The sequence below is a fragment of the Panthera tigris genome, chromosome C1 (assembly GCF_018350195.1).
Source record: "Panthera tigris isolate Pti1 chromosome C1, P.tigris_Pti1_mat1.1, whole genome shotgun sequence".
Taxonomy (NCBI): domain Eukaryota; kingdom Metazoa; phylum Chordata; class Mammalia; order Carnivora; family Felidae; genus Panthera; species Panthera tigris.
In genome coordinates, this window is record NC_056667.1 from 28,131,787 (window position 1) to 28,153,957 (window position 22,171).

Genomic DNA, 22,171 nt, shown 5'->3' on the forward strand with positions numbered 1-22,171 from the left:
AGTCTTCTGTGAAGGGAAGGCGTGTGGGGCCAGACGAGGGCGGTCCGGCAGGTGCTCGAGCGAGTCCCGTCTTCCGTGCCATCAAAGCCAGCTTTTACGCTTCCATGGGCCAACCTCAGTGCCACTGTGTGTGGGCGTGCCCACGGGCACCTTCTGCAGCCCCGGGGTGCACCTGCTGGCAGGGCGGGCCCAGTCTTGACTTCCTCTTGGTCCGCCTCCACGGGAAAACCTTCTGCCCCAGAAGTGCTGCCCGGCACCTCTTCTGCCCCGGGAGAGACGACAGCTCACGCTTGGGCAGAAGCGGTTTCCACTGCACTTTGAACACTGGGCTGGCCTCGACGCCGAACAGAGGGCACCAGCCGGAGTCTGCACATTCGCCGCACACACGGACATAAGGCTTGAGTGGGAGGGGGAGTCGGGCAGCATTGTCACCCCAATCATTTAAGTACTTTCTGGGGGAGGTGGGGTTCCTGATGGAATGGTGCCTCTGATGCCCATGACTGTTCACGCCACCGATGAAGCCTCTTCCCAGCCCATGCCACTTCTCTTTCTCCCCCCGCCAGTCCACATATGCGCGCGGCCCCAGAAGCACACGGCACGTTCACGGAGCGTCATACGCAAGAGCACACGATGTCGACAGATCCTTGTGACCGACGATCTCTCCCCCACAACAGAAGTGCAAATAGACCCTGGTTCCTTGCCTTGCTGATTGTCCATCTGTGCTTCTGCTGCGAGCTGGGAGCACACGTGTGAGTGTGAACACACGTGTGCGAGCATGTTCCCCCCAACACTGAGAAACTCCAGTTCCGCATGGCTTCTTGCATACATGCACTGAGCTGTGCCGGCCGTCTGTCTGCTTCTGTCCTCCCTCCTGCTCTCTGCTGCACACACGAGCCCACGCACACACCCACGTGCACCCCTTGATGACATGGCTTCTCCTTTTCAACATTTGGTGATGCTCCGGGTTCTATCCTGTCCTCCAACCTCTGCCACTGGCGCATAAATGTGCACGCACGTGCACACACACACACACACACACACACACACACATAAGCATACCCACTTGTGCACGCGTGTACACATATGTATACTCACCAGAACCCCATTAAGACATGGCTTCTTCTGTTTTTACGTGTATGGGGCTCTGCTGCTTGTCCAGATCTGTCTCCCTCATCCCAAATGCACACACATGTGTGCACACAGACGTCAGAACCCAGGGATTGTGTTCATCTCGTGCCCTGGACTCTGTTAGACGTCCAAATCTGTCCTTCAGCCCCAGCCCCTAAAGCTCACGCACACACAAAGATACACATATATGCACGCACACACACACTCCTACACATGGAAGCTCACGACAGCATGGCTTTTCCTGTCATTACGTGTTGGCGATGCCGCACATCCAGCTCCCTTCTCCCGCCTCCCAAGCGCACAGCCTGTTGGAACTGCTGGGATTGCGGGAGCCAGCTGGTCTGGTCCTGCAGCTTCACAGCTTGGAGGAGGAGCAGTATTAATCACGAGTCAACTGCACTCTCCTGCTTTGGGAGTCCCTGGGGGGTGGGACTGGAGGTTACCCTTAACCCCGACTGAGAAGGCCCTCGAGATCTCAATGGAGCTCTTCCCTAACCAGACTCCCCGAGCAGAAAAAAGACAGAGGAGGAAGGGCGGTGACTAGTGTCTTCTGGGTCCCTGTCCGGAACCTCCAGCCCTCCCTCCCCTGCTCAGAGACTGCCCTCTGCCCTCAGCAATGGGAAGCCCTGCTGGCCCCATCATGTTCTCTTTAAGGACACTTTGCTCCTAACCCTTCCACGTCTCATTCCTTTTCTAGAATCGTAAGACTTCTAGAGCATCCATTCTACCTAGCTGGAACCCACAGATCATCTGGTCCACCCGACTGTTACCCCATCTGCGACTATTTCTTTGCTGTACCCCCCAACCCCACTAAGTCCAAGCTGCTCTGGACAAGAGACTGGGGCCAAGATGGCCTGTGTCTCTGTGTGGGGTCTTTGGTTAATTATCCAGGAGGCAGCTTTTCTTTCACCGTTCTTGGGGCCTCTACGAGCTCTGATATTCTGTCCCTGAAAACTTTCTTTTACTGGGGAGCATCTTTAGGTTTGGCAAGCCCAGGACACCAAGAGTTCTTTAGGGACCGTCTGGCTTTCCCCATCTACCCCAAAGTTAGCCTGTGCAGCAGGACTATGATCCTTCTTTTGAGGAGGGGTGACGACGTTCACTTCAACCTAGGCTTCTCTTCTCCTTCCGAGATGACAGAAGGAGGTCAAGGTCAATTGGCCAGGAATGGAGAGTTGCTGATGAGTAGATGGCGAAGCGCCCAAGCTCTCAAATGCCACTAGGGTTTAGAAACAGCCCAGTGACCAGCAAAATGAGACCCAATGGCTCAAGGGCCTATGGGATTTCCATGGAACCCATTGTTCTTCTGGCTTCAAATACTGACTGAATCTCTGGTCATCCTTTGTGAGAGATTCAGGGGGGCCTCTATCCTCGGGCCAGAAAGAAAATTTGCTCTGACCACTCCCCCCCACTTTATACTCCTGGAGACCTCCTTGAGGAATGGGAGCCACTGGACATTGTCCATAAGAATTCAAGATGGCGGCCTCTGTGCATTCTCCTCTCTCCCATACCGCAAACTCCTCTTTTTCTCTATGGGGCTTTCTGCCTTCAACTTTGCAAAGATGGGGGCTGCCTGAAACCAGGACTATGTGAGCAGCCTCTGAGGGTGAAGGTCTTCCTTCTGCTTAAGACGTGTGGGGTGACCATCCCATCTTCAGCTCCCAATGGCTGCCACACTACAACCCTTAAAGTACCCAAGGTTTGTCTCTGGTCTCACGGTCAAGGCCCAGGAGGCCTGGGCTCATGGGGAAAGAGTGGCAATATAAGAGCTGTTTCTCATTTTCTTTGGCCTCTGCAGGGCCGTGGTAGAAACTTCTGACTGTTGAGGAGAATTGAGGGGCAGGTGAGTTTGGCCTGAGAGGCATGTGCTTCCTTTGGCCTTGGCTGTCTCGGCTGGCAGCTTTAGAAACCCACAGAAGAAATGAGAGGCAAGTGGGGGCCTGCTGGTCTCCTGGTAGGTAAGGGCAGAAGGCTCCTGGCCCAGCAGGCAGGCAACGGCCCTGGTCCCCAAGCCCAGTGTGGGCACGGGGGAGGTGCCTTCCAGTCTCCTTTGCTTTCCTCTGCCCTGCCCCCAGGCCTTCGGTCCCCACCCCACCTGTGCTTAGGGGAATACAGGGGCCAATGGTGTGCTGCAGGCCATGCTGTCCTTGCCCGGAAGCCGGCGATCGTTGAATGTGTGCATGTTGATGACAGCGTCTGTCTTGACCATCATGGGAGGCTGCGGCTTGTGCTTGACCCGACGCTGGCAGGTGAGGGAGAAACGGATCTCATCGGCTACGGTGCTGCAGAAGGAGCGCTGGGGTGGGGTGGGAGGGCAAGGGGCACATGGGTGAGGCTTGGCCTTGCAACCCCAGCCAGTGCCTCCCTTTCCTCCCCAGGCTGTGCCAAGGCTGCCTGTCTCTCTCTCACCTTCAGGCCACCCACCCGCTGCCCACTCAGGATGATCAGTTTGTGGGGCAGCCTACAAAGCATTACATTCTTGTTTGGAGACTAAGGGAGATAGGCCAGGTAGTATCATCCTATCCCCATTTCACAGAGGAGCAAACTGAGGCTCTGATTGGCACGTACCTTAAAGTTTGAGGAGCTGACCTGTCTGATTTTTCTCCACTAGATTCTGAGGGCAGGAACCAAACCAGCCTCATCCGGGTGAGTCCAGCTCTGGCCTGGCCCAGAGTCAAGCTTAAGAAACACCCGGTGAATGTATGGGTAACCTTTCCCCTGGGAGGGCTTCCAACTGAGGGGAGAATCACTGTGTTCCCACTAGGGAAAGTCCAGCATGTTTCTCAAGGTGCGCAACTGGGAGGCAGGTCCCTGCAAGGCAGCGGGGTGGCAGTGGCTTCTGGCCTGGGTCCCTCATGGGCACCCAGAAGGGAAGGCAAAGGTACAGCTTTGCCTGCAGGTATCTGAGGGCAGTGGCTCCTCTGAGCCCAACAGACGGAGGCTGTCCTGTGACTTGTCTGGCAGACAGGGGGCGCTGTTGATAGCTCAACTTCTGCATGAGGTCAGGGTATTAGCACACCCAGGCACCTGTGGGCGGCCGGTGTGGTGCAGGGGAATTCCGAATTCTGGCTCTGCCTCTTACCCGCTTCCCCTCCAAGCTTCCCCTGTTCACCCACTAAACACAGAATAGCCTCCCTCTTACCTCCCTTATTCATTCTGAAAATATTTATTGCGGGCCTACTATGTTCCATGCACTGTTCTAAATGTTAGGCATACAGACGTGAAAAAGACAGGTCTCAGCCCTCAGGGAGCTTACGGTCTAGGATGTGATAGAAACAGGTAATAAACTTGCAAGCAAATAAATCACTTCAGGGAATGGTAACTATCTCTAAGAGAATAGACCAGTGGAATGGGATAGAGCGGGGGCTGGGCGTGGGGGCAGGTGGGGAAGGCTACTTGAGTGGTGGCATTTGAGCTGAAACCTGAATGGCTAGAACAGGCCAACGACAGGGTGCTCTGGGGCAAGAGCATTGCAGGTGGCTGGAACGGCATGTGCAAATGGCCTGGGGCTGAACTGTGTTTGGTGTGTTAAGGACTAAAAAGAAGGCCGATGTGTGTGGAGCAGTGTAAAGGGGTTCAGTGTGAGAGGGAGAAAGTCAGACAAGTGGACCAGGACCAGGTCTTGTAGGCTTTTGGTGCAATGTGGAGCTCATGCCAATGGAATTCCTAAAGAATTTGGTGGTTCTTTTTTAATGTATTGTAATTTTTTTTAGCCATTCTTTTTTATTGGACGTCAAGGGTTCCCCCCCCCCACCTCATTCTTCATGTGACAATTAACACTTCCGTGAACATCCTTGTAAATAAAACTGCATCTACCCTTGGCCACTTCCACTGGGTGCATTTCGAAAAGTAGAAATTCACTGTCAAAATGTGTGGCCACTTTTAAGACTCTGTCCAGACTGCGAAGTTGCCTTCCATAAACGTATCCGCTTGGACTGATCCCAGCAATACGGGAACATGTCCCTTTCCTCCTGCCCAGGAGAAATGCGACACCAAGAATGATCTTTCCCCTTCCTCTTTGCTGACTCTGGCTTTCTGATGATAAAGGGCCCTATTTCATTTCTGATGGATGTAAAAAGCGCCTGTTTTGAATGGTCCCTTCCACACGGGACTTAACTGCAGTCTCCTTCCACACTGGCCCTATGTCCCTTTGAACTTCTCTGTGAGAGGGACCTCTGTCCAGCCCTCAACTCACGTGCACATTTAAATCACCCTATAAGTACGCTTTCTTAAGACACCAACGCCAGGCTCTGCCACAGACCAATTAAAACCGTCTCTGGGAGTGAGGCCAGGACATTAGCACTTAAAAAACTCTCTCCCTGTGATTCTAATTTGCTACCAGGACCCAGAAACATTGCTCAACCACACTTGAATTAATCAGATGGGTTGAGCAGACTTCTCCTGCATGTACACTTGGGCCAGACCTCTTAACATTCTTTTCTTTTTTAAACTTTTGATTATGGAAATTTCCAACTATATGCAGGAGAGGGAAACGTATAATGAATCCCTATGTAACCATCACCCAGGTCCAACAATTACCATGGAGGGTTTTGTGCAGGGGAACGACACGGTTTGAATTAAGTGTGAAACAGGGCACTAGCTGTGTACGGAGAGGGGATGGGAGCGGGGAGGCAGGAAGGCCAGACTGGAGGCTGTCGCACGGTCCAGCTGGAGGCGAGGGGGCTTGTCCTGGAACGGAACAGCAGCGGTGGGAGCGTGTGCTCGGAGTCAGAGCAGGGGTGGGGCCGGCGGGCCTCCTGGTCGGGGGTGGGGGGGTGGGGGGAGGCAGGGTGGGCTCAGATACCCCGTGCGCTTGGGAGGCACGAACCCAGCTGGAACCCTGTCCTCCCTTCTCCCTCCCATCCCCGCGCAGGTCCCGGTCCTCGAGGCTCACCTGCTCTCGCTCCGCTGTTTTGCGGAGCTTGTACACAAACTCGCCCACGGCCACCAGCACGGACAGGACCAGCCCGGCGGCCAGGACGATGAAGATGCCCCCGATCTTCTGGACGCCCAGGGCGCTGGCCTCTTTGTTTTCCTCCTCGGGACACCCGCTGCCTCGCCACCACTTCTCCTTCATGATGTGGAGCTTGTCTTCCTCCTGCAGCTGCAGGATGGCAATGGTGATCTTGTCCCGGTACGGGGAGCCTGCGTGGGGGACAGGGGTCCGGCTGGCAGCGGCATTCGGTGCCGTGTGCGTTCGCCCTGCCGGCACCCTGCTCGGTGCTGGCCACCATCTCCATAGGCTCACAAAAGCCCCTCTTTGAATGATCTACGGTGTTTGGGTGGGAGAAACGTCCTGATTTGGGGTGGGGAGTTTTGCCTAGGAGTCCCTGTCTCCACAGGCCCCTGGAACACACGGTGTATCTGGGCTGCATCAGCAGGGGAAAAGTCAGGGAGAACAGCCATGACCTCTGAACGGACTCCCCACCCCCACCCCCGCCCTGCCTCACCCCACCTCTGGGTTGGCCCCAGCTCTCCTCTGCCTAGGCCCCGGCTGACCCCACGAGGTTGGGACGTACGCCTTGGTCTCTGGGCTGAAGAAATGCCACCTTTTTAGATTCGGTGGGATGAGCTGGGAGAGGGGGCAGAAGACTGTGTGTGTGGGTGGATGTGGGGGCCCTGCCCATCCTCTGTCCCCCAAGCCCCACTCCCGCCTGCAGCCCCTCACTCACCCATGGGTGTGCCAATGCCGTAGCCCTTGGAATCGATGAGGCCCCCGATCTGGGTAAGGTTGCAGTTCCTCTGGGTGACGTACTCGATGGTCGTGGACTCCATGAGCAGCGCATAGTCGGCCGTCAGGGTCCTCTGGATGCCTTCCTCGTTGTTCTTCACCAACGCCGAGGGCTTGCTGCTCATGAAGGCCCACATCTTCTCAAAGGTGGAGATCTTGGATTTCTGGGCCACGAGGGGAGGGGGGGATGCACACAGTCACCGAGCACACCGGGGGCCAAGTACCACACGCTGTACTTAACAGCGCTGTAGCCGCTGAACCCTGTCTACGGCCCTCAGAGGAAGGAATGCGACCCTTTGCTCAGACGTGGATACTGAGGCCCTGGGAGAGGAGGTCCCGACACACACAGTTGGGGAGTGATGAAGTCGGGATTCAGACTCAGCCCCCCCCACCCCCCCCACCTAGAAACGCCTGGCTCTTTGCCGTGGCGCAGTGGTTTTCGGACTGACTGTTTTTTAAGTGAGTTTCCTTTCTCTGACATGTATTAAAGGTTTACATGTGCAGGCCTTGTTCTAAGAGCTTTATCTGCGTTAACTCGCTGATTCTCCACAACGATCTGAGGAGGCGGGTACTACCCTTGGCTCCGTTCTACAGAAACGGAAGCATGGCCAAGTAACTTGCTCAAGGTTAGTAGCAAATTTAGGCTTCGAACCCAGGCTATCTGGCTCTAGAGTCCATGCTCCTAACCACTGAGCTTCACTGCCTCATAGAAACCTCTGTGAGGGTAGACAGGGAGAAGTGGATGCCAGTGAGGGCAAAGCTTGGTGGGTTCTGGCCTCCCCCCGCTTCCACTGCAGCCAAAGAGGGCTCCCCCTGTGTGCCGTGTTCCAGGGGAAGACGAGGGTTTGTCTGTTGTGCTTCATTGAGGAGGGTGGGGGGGCGAGAAGTGGGGGCAGTCAAAGCAGGTGGTCTGCAGGCCCTTTATCTCCTGTGATTGTCCCCAGAGCATCCCGGGCTGGACGCTGCTGTGCGAACACAGCTAGCATGGCTAAGATCAGCCCTGGTGGGTGGGCAGCTGTGCTTGCCCCGGCTGGCTGGGGAGACTTAGAGAAGGTGCGGGGGGGGGGGGGGGGGGGGGGGGGGGGGGGGGGGGGGGGGGGGGGGGGGGGGGGGGCAGGGAGAGGGGGCCGAGGTTGAATGTCCCCTGCTGCCAAGAAGAATGGGCAGATCAGGCTGCACAGCATTCCTGAGTTTTCTCAGGAAGTTACAGCCAGCCGGCTAGCTGCTCCCAGCGGGGGGAATGGCCCTGCCTCCAGGGTCCCCAGGGGAGCAGGTGGCTCTGTGGGCCCCACTGTGCCCGGCCGCTTCCAAGTCTAGCTGTGCCTGTCTGTGATGTCAGCCTGTCTCACTGGCACCCGGCCCAGCTCCGGTGTGCGTGACAGCAGGGGTGTGCTTGAACAGGCTGGTGCAGGGCCGGGGGGATGGGGAGGGGATGGGAAAGAAGCTGTGTTTGTCAGGAGTCAGGGCGGTGGGGGCAGGGGCTGGGAGGAAAGTTGTATCTACTATTCTGCGGGGCCTTCTGGCTCTGGTAAGGGCTGTCCCCTCCAAAACTGGCTCCTGGAGGCCCAAGCATGCCTAGGGGAGCGGGGTGCCCCAAAGCAGCAGGCAAGACCCCACTCCTCCGGGCCTGAGGGCACCTTCCCAGAGAAGCAGCCACCATCCCACCTGCAAATATACCTGCCTCAAAGCTGAGGTCCTTGATGGGTTCCATTCGAGTGGCAAGCTGGCTGCTCCCAGCAACCCGGCCGTCCGACTCCCTATTCCTGCTTGCAGCTACTCCACCATCAGCTACTCTGACCTCCTCAACCCTTGTCTCCAAACCCCGTGCTCTCCAGCTACTCCATCTCGCCAGCTACTCTCCCCCCCTCAGCTCCTCCTGCGCCAACCCCCCACCCATGCCCTCTCCCGACTAGCCATTCTTGCCCTTAAAAGCATTCCTTTTTTGAGACTTTCTGAGTCCTCAGACATTGCTTATCTTCTAGATAATTCTGGCATCCAGACTCTCCTTCTCTGGCTCCTTTTATCCCACAGGGCCTTTCTCACTCTGCCCAGGTTCACTGTTGCTAGGAAGCTTCTATCTAGCTCCAGAGATCCCCGTCCCTGGTACTCATGCCCTTGTGTAATCCCCTCCCCTTGAGTGCGGACTGGACTACTGATTTGCTTTGAACTCCCCCTGCCCCCACCACGAGTGATGGGATGTCACTCCTAAGATTAGGCTCCAGGAGACTGGCCCTCTTGCTCGCACTCTCGCTGGCTGCTCTGATGGCAGCTGGCCGCCATGCGAGTCGCCCTGCGGAGAGGCCCACGTGGCCAGGAACAGAGGGCAGCCTCCAGCCAGCAGTGAACACAGAGCTGAAGCCTTCAGTGCAACAGCGCGGGAGGAACTGACTGCTGACAACAACCATGTGAACGAGCTTGGAAGCGCAGCTTTGGGACGACTGTGGCCTTAGGCAACACCTCGACCGCAGCCTGTCACAGTCCCCGCGCAGAGGACCCAGCTAAGCTGTGCTGCTTTCCGACCCACAGTCGGTGAGATCGTAATGCCATTGTTTTAGGACACTCGGTTTCAGGTAATCAGCTGTCCAGGAAAAGGTAACAAATACACTCTCTCACCCACATATGCACACAAGCTACTGCTGTTCCTCAGATCGTTGTTTTTTTCAGATAATCAGTTCCGATGATTCCTCTAACCAGGTCATCCAAGTCCAATCACCCCTAGTGCCAAGTATACATGCTCCTCAGATACTCTGTCCTCATGGTCATTATAACTAAGTACTATTATCCCATCAGTGGCTCTGGAACCTCAGCTTCTTTTCCATCTCAGTCTCTCCTGCTTCCAAATTCTCCTTCCATCAGAGGTGGGAACCAGGTGTTGACGAGACCGTCAGGGCTCCCCTTATACCTCTTAATGCATAAATCCATCTATTCATCCATCCATCCATCCATCCCTCCATCCTTCCATCCAACCAACCATCCATCCAACCATCCATCCATCCATCCATCCATCCATCCATCCAACCATCCTTCCATCCATCCATCCATCCATCCATCCATCCATCCATTCAACCATCCATCCATCCATCCATCCAACCATCCTTCCATCCATCCATCCATCCTTCCATCCATCCATCCATCCATCCATCCATCCATCCATCCTTCCTTCCATCCAACCAACCATCCATCCAACCATCCATCCATCCATTCATCCATCCATCCATTCATCCATCCATCCATCCATCCATCCACCCATCCATCCATCCATCCTTCCATCCATCCACCCATCCACACACCCATCCATCCGTTCTTTTATCCATCTATCCATCACTCAACCATGCATCCACTTCTCCACCTCACCCATCTTACCCACCACTCTCCCATGAAACCAGGCATCCATCAGTAAATCCCAAGTGCTGGCAAAAGTAACTTGACAACGAACCACTCAGGAAGCCCTGCCCCACTCCTTCTGTCTCAGAAAGAGATGAGAACTCATCCTCATTCTGCAAACTCCTCCCCGCATCCTCCCCCAACACCTTATTCCTTCTTTCCACAGCAAGTCGAGCAGAAGCAGCCTTCTGCCATCAAAACATATGTTCTTTCCAGTAACACTCCACCATAAATGGAGACAGAAATTTCTTTTGGGGGTTGTGTGTGTGTGTGTGTGGGGGGGGGTGTTGAGGCTGAAGGCCTTCAGCCTCAAAGCTGAAGGATTACAGGGAGGGAGCTGGTAAGAACACCAGGAAGCTAGGGCCTCTTGAGAGGAGAGGTGACAAAAAGGCGTGAAGACGGCTGTGATGCTGATTTCAAGAGGTTCAGCTCTCCCAGTTCCAGTGTCAACAAATTCTCACCTCCAAACTTTAAACAGGTGGTTCTGAAATCTGCCTCCCTAGAATGGCCACTGGCTGTGCTTCTGTATTTTGGGGTTCCCATTTTCAGATGCTCAGCCATATCCACTCATGGTCTCTGGCTCCCCTTAAATTCCTTCCTTCTGTCTTTCAGGGATTCTGTGATTCCAAGGCACAACTCTGAAAATCTCCCTTCTAGCAGGCCCATCTGAGGCAGGGAGGGATATAGCCAGGGCCCCTCCTGGAGTCTCAGGTCGGAGCTATGATCACCACCCCAGGGAACGGAGACCCGCACACCTATGGCTCCCACGTCATCCTGCCTGTCCCAGCTCCAGTGGGAACCTTAATAAGCATTGCTTCAGGGCCAGTCACCCAAATCAATTAATGGAATCGTTTGGAGCAGCCAATACAGGGCGACGTGCCAGGACGGAGAGGCTTTTTTTATCAGTAAAATTGGCAAGAAAGTAAGTTTCAGGCTCACGACTTTCAATTCCAGCCTCCTCAAAGAAGTAAATTGATTTTCCCCAACTGAAGATACTTAATCTTGAGAATTTAACATTTCTGTACAAGAAAAATGTATATATATATATATATATATATATATATATATATATATAAATTTCAAAGGGAGCTGAATCCCAGGGAACAGGTGCAGAGAGGCAGAAGCGATGTGATTCCATGCGAGACCTTGGGTATTTTCCATGTTGGAGAGGAGACCTTTCCTCAAATTAATTGGCTTGCTTATCCCTGGGTGTGGAGGCTTTGGCAGTTAATCATGTCTCCTGGATTATTTCCTTAGGGACCAGGCGGCTTCCCGGAGTCTGCTGCTTCTGCCCGCCATTACATGTCACCTCACCAGGACAGACTCACGGACCCTCCAGTCTAGCGGTCACCCTGCTGTCCGCACATGCCCCCTGAGGCTTGCCTGGGAAGGCGGGGGCTGCAGGCTGGGGATAGAGGCGGCAGGAGGGGTCAGCTCTGTTGCATGGACTCTGGTGTCATGCCAACCTTGGTTCAAATGCCAGCTCCTTCTGGGACCACAGGCAAGTGATGTCACACCTCTGAGCCTCATCTTCCACCTCTGTCAAATGGGGGCTGGCTTAGCACAGGGCTGGGTCCCTAGGAAGTGCTGGACAAGTGGATGACATCATTATTGCTCTTTAAGGCTAAGTTCTCTCATCTGGAAATCGGGGATAATAATTGCTATAATGCAGAGTTTCTATAGAAAATAAATGACGCAAAGCGCAGGGTAGGAAAGCCCAGTGCTGACGGGGGCCAGGGAGGACGCTGTAAAATAAGTAGGAAATGCTGAGTGGAATTGATAACACTGGAGAGACTGATACTTGCCTCTTGGCTCCCACAACTGGTGCTCAGCGAGAGAGCAGCTCAGTGATGCCAAATCTTTCACATTTTCAAGAAGCTGGAAATGTGAATTTTTTAAATGCAAAAAGCTCTCAATTTTAAAATGCTGGCAACTAACGTAAGAAAATGCAAGCGATGTATGGCCCCCAAAACTGCATCTGTGGGCTGAAGAGGCCTGTGTATCTCCAGTTTCAACAACAAACAATAAACACAGTTAACACTTAGGGCATGTATGCTCCGTGTCAGCTACGGTTTTAAGCTGTTTACGTGAATTATCCCACTTAATCATCTCAGTAACTCTGCGAGATGGGTACTGTTATCATACCCATTCCATAGATGAGAAAATGAAGGCACAGAGAGGTCCTCAGGAACAGTAGTTTTCAGTCACTTCCCCTCATCACTGGCCCAGCCCTGCACCTGTCCCTGCCCCTCTGCCTGCCCTCTCGGGATCTCTCCTATTCTGAGGATCTCGGGGCTCCTTCTGAGTTCTTAGCTCTGTGCGGAGGCATATGACCATCCCGTGAGAGACACCAAGGTCCTTCACAAAGCCCACAGACCCAGGGGAAGGGAGCTTCACCAGGTGTCCGCTGGCTGGTCCCTCTCCAAATCCTTTGGGGACTACGGGGCAAAAGGAGAAAAGGGTCTGGCCTGCTTCCCAGTCTTCTGGGTCAGCCAACCAGAGGAGCATCTGACTTGGGTGCTTCTGCGTCCAGCACTGGGCTAACCACTGTACGTGCGGTAGCTCGCTGAGTCCTGTCGCTGAGTGCCGTCTGGTGGCAATCAGTACCCACGTCGTACAGGTGAACAAAATGAGGCTCAGAGAAGTAGTGACTTACCCAAGGTCCCCCAGCAGAGACAACAAGTCCTGGGCGGTCTGACTTTAAGACGGATGTGACTGGACAGGGCCAGGCTACACGGCACCGAACCTCACCCGGTCCTTGCGTTTTGGCCCTCCCACCCTCCTTCTGCTTGAAGGCAAGACTCTGACCCTGGACAGGCCGGCAGATGAGTCAGGAGAAACTGGAGGCTGAGATAGGGTGAGGCTTCCAGCTCAGGGAAGAGTCGGCTGAGCGGCTGGAAGGTGGGGGGCTGGACAGAGGTCTCTCCAGGAACTCTCCAGGCTCCCTTGCTACAGCAGGGCAGGCCTATACAAGAGGGAGGGGCTGACGGTGCCAGAGCCCCAGGGAGCCTGGAATTCTTGGCCCCCAGCTCTGGTCTCTGCCCTGAGCGGCTGTCTCTCACACGCAGTCCCTCCCTCTGCGATGTGCCTGCCTTGCGCCAGCACCAAAGGGGGCTAAATCCTCAGAGAGGCTGTACAGCTTCTCCTTTCAGAGCTGCCCAAAGAACACGCTTCCCCAATGTTCTTCTTTACATTTTGCCTACATATTTTTACAGCCAAACAGTGCTTTCAAAGACTTCCTTTTTTCATCTCCTAATTAATTTTTATCTTCCCAGACGGAGGGAGGACAGCACAGGAGACGCTGTTTGTGATGTCTGCTGCTCCCCGACAACTCTTCAAATGCAATTTCCTTTGGAATGCCGGGGCGCCTCGAGCCGCCCCATCTCCCAGGCTGCAGGGTGGGAGCGGGGCTCTGGCGCCCCCCCCCCCCCCCCCCCCCCCCCCCCCCCCGCCCAGCCTGGCTTCCCGCTTCCCGCTGCTGCCTTTGGACAGGAGTGGGTTCTCTCCCTGGAGCTCTCCTCTCAGTCGGGGCGGGGGGAGGGCGCTCTGTAGGAGCACACGAAGTTCCCCTGCCCTGCACCCCAGGATGTTCAGGGAGCCACCTGCTCAGTTCCTGCCCTTAACACGTCTCCTGCACCTGCTCGACTTGGCTTCTGCCTCTTTTTTTTTCCAAACTCTAATTCAGCGACGGCGTCCGCTCAACGTGTATCGCTTGAACAACTACGCGGGATGCAGTGGGACCGTGCGGACTGGGGATACGTAGGCGCACTGGCTGCGGCTCTGCTCTTCCCCAACCGAATCCCAGACCGTGGCTGACTCCTTAGAGAAGCCGCATGCACACAGCGACAGAGAGCACGGCCCCTGGCGCCAGACCGCAGGGGTTCAAATCCCTGCTCTGCATTTCATTAGCTGTTGATCTTAGGCAAGTCCGTGTGAACTCAGGCCACTTTTGAGCCTGCTTTCCTCAGGGGTAGAATGGGAGATGATCACAATGGTCTCTACCTTCCAGAGTTGTGAGGAGGACACACACGGATACAGGCCAAGTGCATGGAAAGTTGCCCGGCACCCAGTGAGTGCTTGATAAATGTTACTATTATCATCGACCTTGCCAATGTCTCCTAGGCTCCCTGTGTCTACTCCTGAAGCTGATCCCCATCCCACCGTAGCGCCATATTCACTCACGGGCAGGGGAGAGGGGAGGAAGCAAGCTTGTCCGGGAAACTTCTGGGTGGGTGTTGGCTTCTACCTCATCATCCGAGGCAGGGTTAGGGTCCCCATGTTCAAGCTCCTCTCAGCCTGGAAAGCATTCCCACTGCTGTTGCCAGAGAAAAGGGAGCCTGGGCAGGAAGAGCTGCACTTGGATTAAAGCAGGAGGCAATGTAGGGGCGCCAGGGTGGTTCAGTCGGTTGAGCGTCCGACTTCGGCTCGGTTATGATCTCGCGGTTCGTGGGTTCGAACCCCGCGTCGGGCTCTGGGCTGACGCCTCGGAGCCCGGAGCCTGCTTTGGATTCTGGGTCTCCCTCTCTCCCTGCACCTCCCTGTCTTGCACTCTGTCTCTCTCTCTCTCAAAAATAAACATTAAAAAAAAAAGCAGGAGGCAACGTAGCCAGACATCCAGAGGAATTAATTGGTGATCAGGAGAGCAGGAAAGTGGAGTTGGTCCCGCAGGAGATGCGGAGTTGCTGTTTCTGGCCGGCGGCCCTTGTGAGCATGGGCCCTCGTGCCCCAGCATCCCAGCTGGGTGACAGCATCTGTGTCCCTCCCCCGCCCTCCTCGCTGCACTGTTTGCAGGGAAGGTGCGTGAGGGCGGAGCAGGCTGCCGGGGGTGCTGCTTGATGCTGAGGACAGAGGCTCGGCGGGGAGCTGGAACTAGGCTCTTGGAAGCCAATCTGAGCATCTTAGCGTGGAGGGAGGCAAGGGCATCCAATCAGCGGCAATGAGCCTGCACCGGCCTTATTTATGCCGCTTCCCTTTGATCGGGAGCCCTGCTTAGAGATGGGCTCATGTGTAATGCATGAGAGATGCTTTGGCACAGTCAAAGGGCTGGGCCACAGCCTGGGGACAGGCACGAGCAGGCACACTCACACCAGCGCGTGTACACACACACACACGTATGCGTGAACCATCACACGCACATGCAGACACACGCATGCAGGGGCTATGAGGCACACACACATGCACGGACCATGACATACACTTGCTGACACACCCACGCAGACACACACGCGTGCAGGGGCCATCATGCACACATGCAAGCTATGACACACATACATGCGTGGGCTGACACAGAGGTCCACCCCCCCACCCCCACCATGCTCACATTTGTCTAGACACACCCACGGGGACATGTAAGCAGACACGCACACACATAATCTCCATGCACACACACGTAGACATTCTGGCATATACACCTGTGTACACATCCACATGCCCAGACCACAGACATACACGCACACATACGCTCGCCCGTACGCCCACAGATATATGCAAACGCTTATGTCTGAGCACCAAGATGCACATAGACCTGCACAGGCAGACTTTGTACACGGGCACCTGTGTGCACCCATACGTGCCTAAATGCATGTTTATGTGTACCATATACTGTGATACACACACGCAGGCACACACATGCTCACATACTGCCCACACTCATGAACACCTACACAGGGTCCCAGAGAGCCCCCAGCATGCCTGCGATGACACTTTTATATGTTCCTCGCACCAGATGCATGATAGTGACCTCTCAGGAAGGCCACATTTGCCACTTCTTGGTGGCAGCAGCGATGTTCACAAGGGGAGCCCTTTTCCTCTCTTTCCTCTTCACTAAACATCTGCTGTCCCTCAAGGAGGGACACAGGGGAGGCCAGGGTAGGGGCCAGTGCTGGTGGGGTTCCAGGAGGTAGAGGCTTTCCCTCCCCGCCCTCTCCTTCCTTCCTCTCTCCTCCCTCAGGCCCCTCTGGAGGCTCAACTCATCCCTCAGAGGCTTAGCGTGGAAGGACCCAAGAGCTGGGGGGATGGGGAACCAGGGCCCAGGGTTCCAGACTGATTGAGAGCAAGTGACTAATAAATAAATGGATGGATGCCTAGACCTACAGTCCCTGAGTTCCCGAATCCTAACCATTTCTGAGAAACCCTTAGAGTAGTGGTTCTCCAAGTGTGGTCCCTGGACCACCACCAGTGGCACCTGGGAATGCCTTACACATGCACATTTGTGGCCTTGCCCTAGACCTACAAAACCAGAAACTCCAAGGGTGGGGTCCAGGAATCTGGGTTTTCCCCAAGCCTTCCAGGTGATTTGGATGCATATTCCAGTCTAAGAACAAACGGCCTGGAACGTGGGCTTTGGAGGAAGGCAGACCTGGGTCCTTCAGCTCTGAGTTCTTGAACGCCCTGCTTAATCACTCTGAGCCTCAGTTTCCACACGGGCAAAGTGGAAACAGTTGTGGTTCCCACCTCACAGGCCTTGTTCTGATGATTCAGTGAAGCCAAGCCGCTAGTCTGGCCCACTGTGAGCTCTCGGCGGTGGCTGCTGTTGTTGTTTTTACTTTAATTTCCAGAAGAACCTTTACTGGTTCTCAGGGTCAGTCAGTCTCCTCCACCATAGCTACTCTGGTAGGAGGTGGAAACCCTGGGGGAACTGAGCCAACACCCTACAGGAGGAGCAGGGAGGCCATGGCTGGATGCCCCTCAGGACAGTGACCGTAGCAGGTGGCAGGGGCTGCATCCGGACACCGGCATTCCAAGAGTGTAACACGCTAAGAAAAGTTTATAGACGCCTGTTCAAGTTTTAACCTCCTCCCTTCCTTGGAGGACGTGCCCCCGGCCGCACTCTCCGTGGTGGAGAGCTCACCTCCAAGTGCAGGGCAGCCTCTTGGAAGATGAAGGTCATGAAGACCCTAAGCCAGGCGCAGGGCGCCCACTGCCCCGGCCCCCGTTTGGGTGTCCGGGCCACGCTTCTCCTTCCCCTGTTCCAGTCTCATCCTCCCACCTGTGACGATTTAAGAGAACAGCACATTTACCCTGCCTGTCCCAGGGGTGACGACGTGTACTCTCTGTGCCGGGACCAACTCAGGTGGCCACGTCATCAAAGCTCCCTGAAACCAACCGGTCTCAAACAGGCCGGGCCTGAGCCCCCCGGGGTTCCTGGCCCATGGATTCTGTGCAGTTAGGGAAGGACAGTGAAGGGCATGGGAGGGTCAGCTTGTGGTGCTGCAAGGGAGGGGGAGGGTCTCACCTTGAAGAAGGTCATGGTGGCCCCGTCTTTGACAGCCCCATACTCGATTTTGGTTTGCTTGGCCAGGTCATCAGCAGAGTCGATGGGAGATTCCATGCGCTCCACGGTCAGAAAGGCGGCCAGGTTGGCCGTATAGGAGGAGATGATGATGAGCGTGAAGAACCACCAGATGCCGCCGATGATGCGCGTGGACAGGGCTTTGGGCATCAGTTCCGACCCTGGGAGAATGGAGAGGGCAGGCGGTCCCTGACAATGTCTAGGGCTGCTCAAGTCCTCTGGGGCCCAGACTCCTCTGATAATCCAGTAAGAGCTGAGCAGCTGAGTGCTCACTGTGGTCTCTAGACCAGCAGCCTCAGCGTCACCCAGGAGCTGGTTAGACGGGCACGGCCCCAGGCCCCTTCCCACGACCTACTGAATCAGTCATTGAGGGGTGGGGCGCCGCAGTCTGGGTCTGGTGAGCCCTCTAGGGGATCCTGGGGCGGGCTAAAATTTAAGAACCATTGTTCTAGAACAACACGCACATGCACACCATTTCACAGGCTTGTCAGCCCCCTGGGGTCCCAGGTTCCGAGTAGAAAGCCCTGGGTTCCTGAGTGAATCATGCTCCTAACTCTGTGTGATTATGCCAGACGCTTTCCCCCTCTGGAACACTGCAAAGCACGGAGAATCGTCCTTCCTCTGTCCCAGCCTCGCACAAATAGCGCGACAGAACTGGAGGAGAATGTGTTGGAAATACAAGCGGTACACAAACACAGGATTGCCGGGTGGTGCTTCTCAGGAGGAGAAAATCAACATTTTTTGAAGCTTTTTTGCCGAAATAGATCACTCTTCCTCCCTGACCTTGGGTGCGGAGCACAATTTAGATGAAACCTTCTAACTGAAGTAATTAACGAGGCGGCTTTCAAGAGATTTAAATAGCAAGTGACTCCTGAACTTCCCAGAATGTTTGGACCTGCAATCTGAAAAGTGTCTGCTTTGATATGGATGATTTTTTTTTTTTTCTCAAAGAAATCACTCAAAGGAGAGTTTTTCAAATACATAACTATTTTTCTCCCTCCTAATCAAAACCTCGTGGGGAATACATCAGGGGCCCATGCTTTGAATAGCAGCTGGAGAGAAGCTATTACTGCATTGAGGGGCTTTCCAGGTCTTTCCCAACTGTCACCGAGAAAAGATAACGATGGACAAAGAAGCAAGGTGAGGCTTCAGGGTACTCATTAATAGTGAGGACTGAAAGAGACACTTCCGTCAAAAGGCGCCTGTCGCTTCCCAGCTCTGGAGACCACTGGGAGCTCTGAGGCTCCCTTCCCCACCCGGCCACACCCAGCCTCATCAGATAGCTCCCAGCTATGGCGAGGGCTGCCCCCCCAAGAGGGAGAATGAATTGTTTTCCTTGTTTCCTTCGTGGACTCCGCCAGGCCCTGCTGGACCCCTACCGGGGCCCCTGAGCTGGCCTCTGTCGTGGCTGGGAGATCGTTCGAGTCGGGGGCAGATTTCTCTCTCCTCTTCCTCCGTTCTAGTGCCCAGCACAGGGCTTGGCACGTAGCGGTCACTCAGGACACGCTGGGATAATACCATTCATTTTGCATTCGCTGATCGAGGTCTACTGAGGACCAGGATTTGTAGTGGGCCTCTCGAGCACACACAGGTGAGCGAGGAACAGAGAATTCTTGCCCCTGGGATCTCTTTCCCTTCCTTGCCCCCTTGTCACCCACTGCCCCGCAGTGGGACCCTAACATAGGCAGAGACTTTGGTTCCACACTCCCCCAACACCTCATTCCCTGAATTAAGAGGCTTTAGACGTGTGACTTGACAGGCAGAAGCAAGGAGCACGTGGCTCCTGGCCAGCAAGGCTGGCTCGCAGGGCGGCGGTGGTGGGGTCCTCCCCGGGAGTGTTTCCTGCCTGGGGGCTCCTCTCCTTGCACACGCGCTTCAGCCCGTGGCGTGTCTGCACCACGCTCCTTGCAGCCCGTGCAGGTACTCTGCTTTGTGAGACGTCTGAGCAGCTGCTGATCTGGCCAAAGGGGAGGCCACCAGGCTGGCGACAGGTGCGGTACACCAGCCCCCCCTACTCGAGAACACGGAAGAAAACGGTATCCTTCCGTGCATACCGTCCCTGACGCGCTCAGGCTAATGTCCCCACCTCAGCCAGGACCCTTCCGGTTCCCAGGCTCCCCAGGGCTGGGTGGTCACCAAGTCCTGTCCCTGCGACATCCTGAAGTTCTCTTGGTCCATCTTTGTGCTCCACCCCCACAGCCACGACTCCAGTTCAGGTCTCATGCTTTCATTCCTGCAGTGACCTCCCGCCCTGCTTCCCTGCCTCCAGTCTGACCCATTCTCAGCTCAGCTTTGCTCAGCCAGAGTCTAAGGTGGCGAGGCCACCGGTGGGGCTGGCCCCCAGAAGCAGGATGCTGTTATGTCCACTGCAGCTAGAGCAGGAGAGGCTAGGGATGAACCCTGCACACCACGGGTGGGCTGGCTTATCTGCTTTCGCCTCAGACCCTGAGCCAGTTCAGCCAGGGACCCGAGACAAGGGTACACACCTGACTATCCAGGTGTCTCCAACCTGCTGGCAGCTTAGCAGGTCTGAGGCTGCCCTGGAAGGTGGGCAGGCTCTGCGGACTCAGGAGAGGAGGTACCCCCTCCTGGAGAGGAGGCCCCTGGGGAGAGGCCACATACCTTGCTGCATCAAGGACCCCATGCCGAACCAGAAGCTGTTGAGCAGAGTGAAGTTGTTTTCCACCACCTCGGAGCCAGGGTTGCAGGGATGTGCATCGTACCACTCGTAAGGGCTGAACCTGCAGCAGGGAGAGGGGAGCGCTGGGGCGGAGCTGTGGGGAGCCGGCAGCGGGGGAAGGGGCTGCTTGCTTAGCAAACGCGGCCGCGCTGCCCCTTTAACTCCGATTGACTTAGTGTTCTGCTGGGGAGGCAGGGAATGGGAACTCAGGGCCATTTTGCTTCTCGTTCTTTATTGTTAATGCCCTTTTCTGGCTGTAAAAGTAATTCAGCAGTATCTCTTAAAATTAAAAGTGCACATGCCCTTCAACCTAGCAATTCTGTGACTCATTATCCAGCTTAGAAAAAACGCCCATACACGAGCATAAAGAGGGTGTTTATCAAAGCATTGTTTGCAATAGCAAAAACTGGAAACAGCCTAAATGTCCTTCAACAGAAAAATGATTAAGTAAACTGTGTCAGAACCATACTCTGCAATGTCTACACAGCTGATGGGAGAGAATGAGAGATGTCTAGATGTCCCGACAGGGAGAGTCCTTCCACACATGCTGTTGGGTTAAAAAAAAAATAGATGATAAAAATACGAACAATATGATCACATTTATATAAATAGATTCCTAAAGACACAGCCCTACACCTCTTCACATACATGTGTATACAAACCCATTGGAAGAGTCTGGAAAGATTCCTGTCTAAAAATATCAGTGTTGCCCTCTGGGGAGGGGGTCAGAATGGTGGCAGGAATTTCAGGGAAGCCTGTTGCTTTATATGGATTATATTAATTTTTAAAAATAAGAATTGGCTTTTCTTTTTTTTTTAATATTTTAATGCTTATTTATTTATTTTTAATTTTTTAATATTTATTTTTGAGAGAGAGAGAGAGAGAGAGAGAGGTGAGTGGGAGAGGGGCAGAGAGGGAGACAGACACAGAATCTGAAACAGGCTCCAGGCTCTGAGCTGTCAGCACAGAGCCCGACGCGGGGCTCGAACCCACAAACCGTGAGATCATGACCTGAGCCGAAGTCGGACGTGGAACCGACTGAGCCACCCAGGCGCCCCAAGAATCGGCTTTTCAATTACTTATGTACTTAAAATGGAAAAAAAAAAAAAGAAGCAAAACATGCTCTTCATAAAATATTCAAACGGTCTAGAAGAATACAGTGAAAAAGTGAAAAGTACTGGAGGGTTCCCACCCCCGGAGAGAACAATGTGTTACATAAGTGTTCAGATTTTTTCGCTCTGAATCTACAAATACCTGTATGACAGGAAAAAAAATTGTTACTTAAAGCCCCCCACTGCCTTCTAAGGAAGAGAAGTCCTGATTACGGAGGGATCTTTGTTTATTGCAAAAGGGTTGCAGTTGAGGAAGTGTAAAGCCGGAGGAGGCTACAGTCCTGGGGGGAGACTGAGAGCCCGTGGAGATGGTCCCTAAGAAGCTGGCGTGGCTGGTGTGGGGTAGGATGCTGAGACGAGAGACCCAGAAGGAGAGACGTGTCCAGGATAATTTTGTTTTGTTTTTTAATGTACGATACGCTTTAAGCATGCTGTTGTGACTTTTCCAGCCCCCTCTTTAAAAGCTTTAATGAATTATACATTGATCGCCAAAGCTCACGTGAGAAGAATTTTGTCCTCACAAGGTGGGAAGATCCTACACGCGTGAAATTTTAAAGGGAGGCTTCCAACCAAGACGGGGATATTCAAAGGCAGTGGCCACAAACTGGCTAGGGGCTCTAGAAATCCAGAAGGAAGAGACTGAAGCCCGAGGAGAGTGGAGGCGGAGGCTGCTGTGGGAAGGTTCTGGGGAAGAGACCTCTGGAGAGCCACACATTCAGCGGTCCTCGGATCTCCCCGTGAAGTCTGGGGAGAGGGGTTCCCACGGGACTGCCGGGGAAGCCCGGCAGGCAGCTCTGTAACGAGGTGGACCGCCGCCTGGGTCCATGTGTGTGTGGCTGAGGTGT

General features: G+C 54.6%; 1 protein-coding gene across 2 annotated transcripts in view; it reads right to left on the bottom strand.

Moving 5' to 3' along the window:
• Positions 1–3,209: 3,209 nt before the first annotated feature.
• Positions 3,210–22,171, bottom strand: part of GRIK3 (glutamate ionotropic receptor kainate type subunit 3) — a 222,595-nt gene continuing 203,633 nt past the window's right edge. Inside the window, exons 12-16 of one of the 2 annotated variants that reach the window (XM_042996562.1) lie at positions 20,157–20,275; positions 17,478–17,695; positions 6,801–7,023; positions 6,023–6,273; positions 3,210–3,424 (exon numbers count right to left, since the gene is read on the bottom strand). In XM_042996562.1, coding sequence (XP_042852496.1) covers positions 3,230–3,424; positions 6,023–6,273; positions 6,801–7,023; positions 17,478–17,695; positions 20,157–20,275 — 1,006 coding nt within the window. In that variant the 3' untranslated portion in view covers positions 3,210–3,229. Of the gene's footprint in view, positions 3,425–5,967; positions 6,274–6,800; positions 7,024–17,477; positions 17,696–20,156; positions 20,276–22,171 lie in introns of both variants that reach the window. The other variant, XM_042996563.1, reaches the window with a different exon arrangement.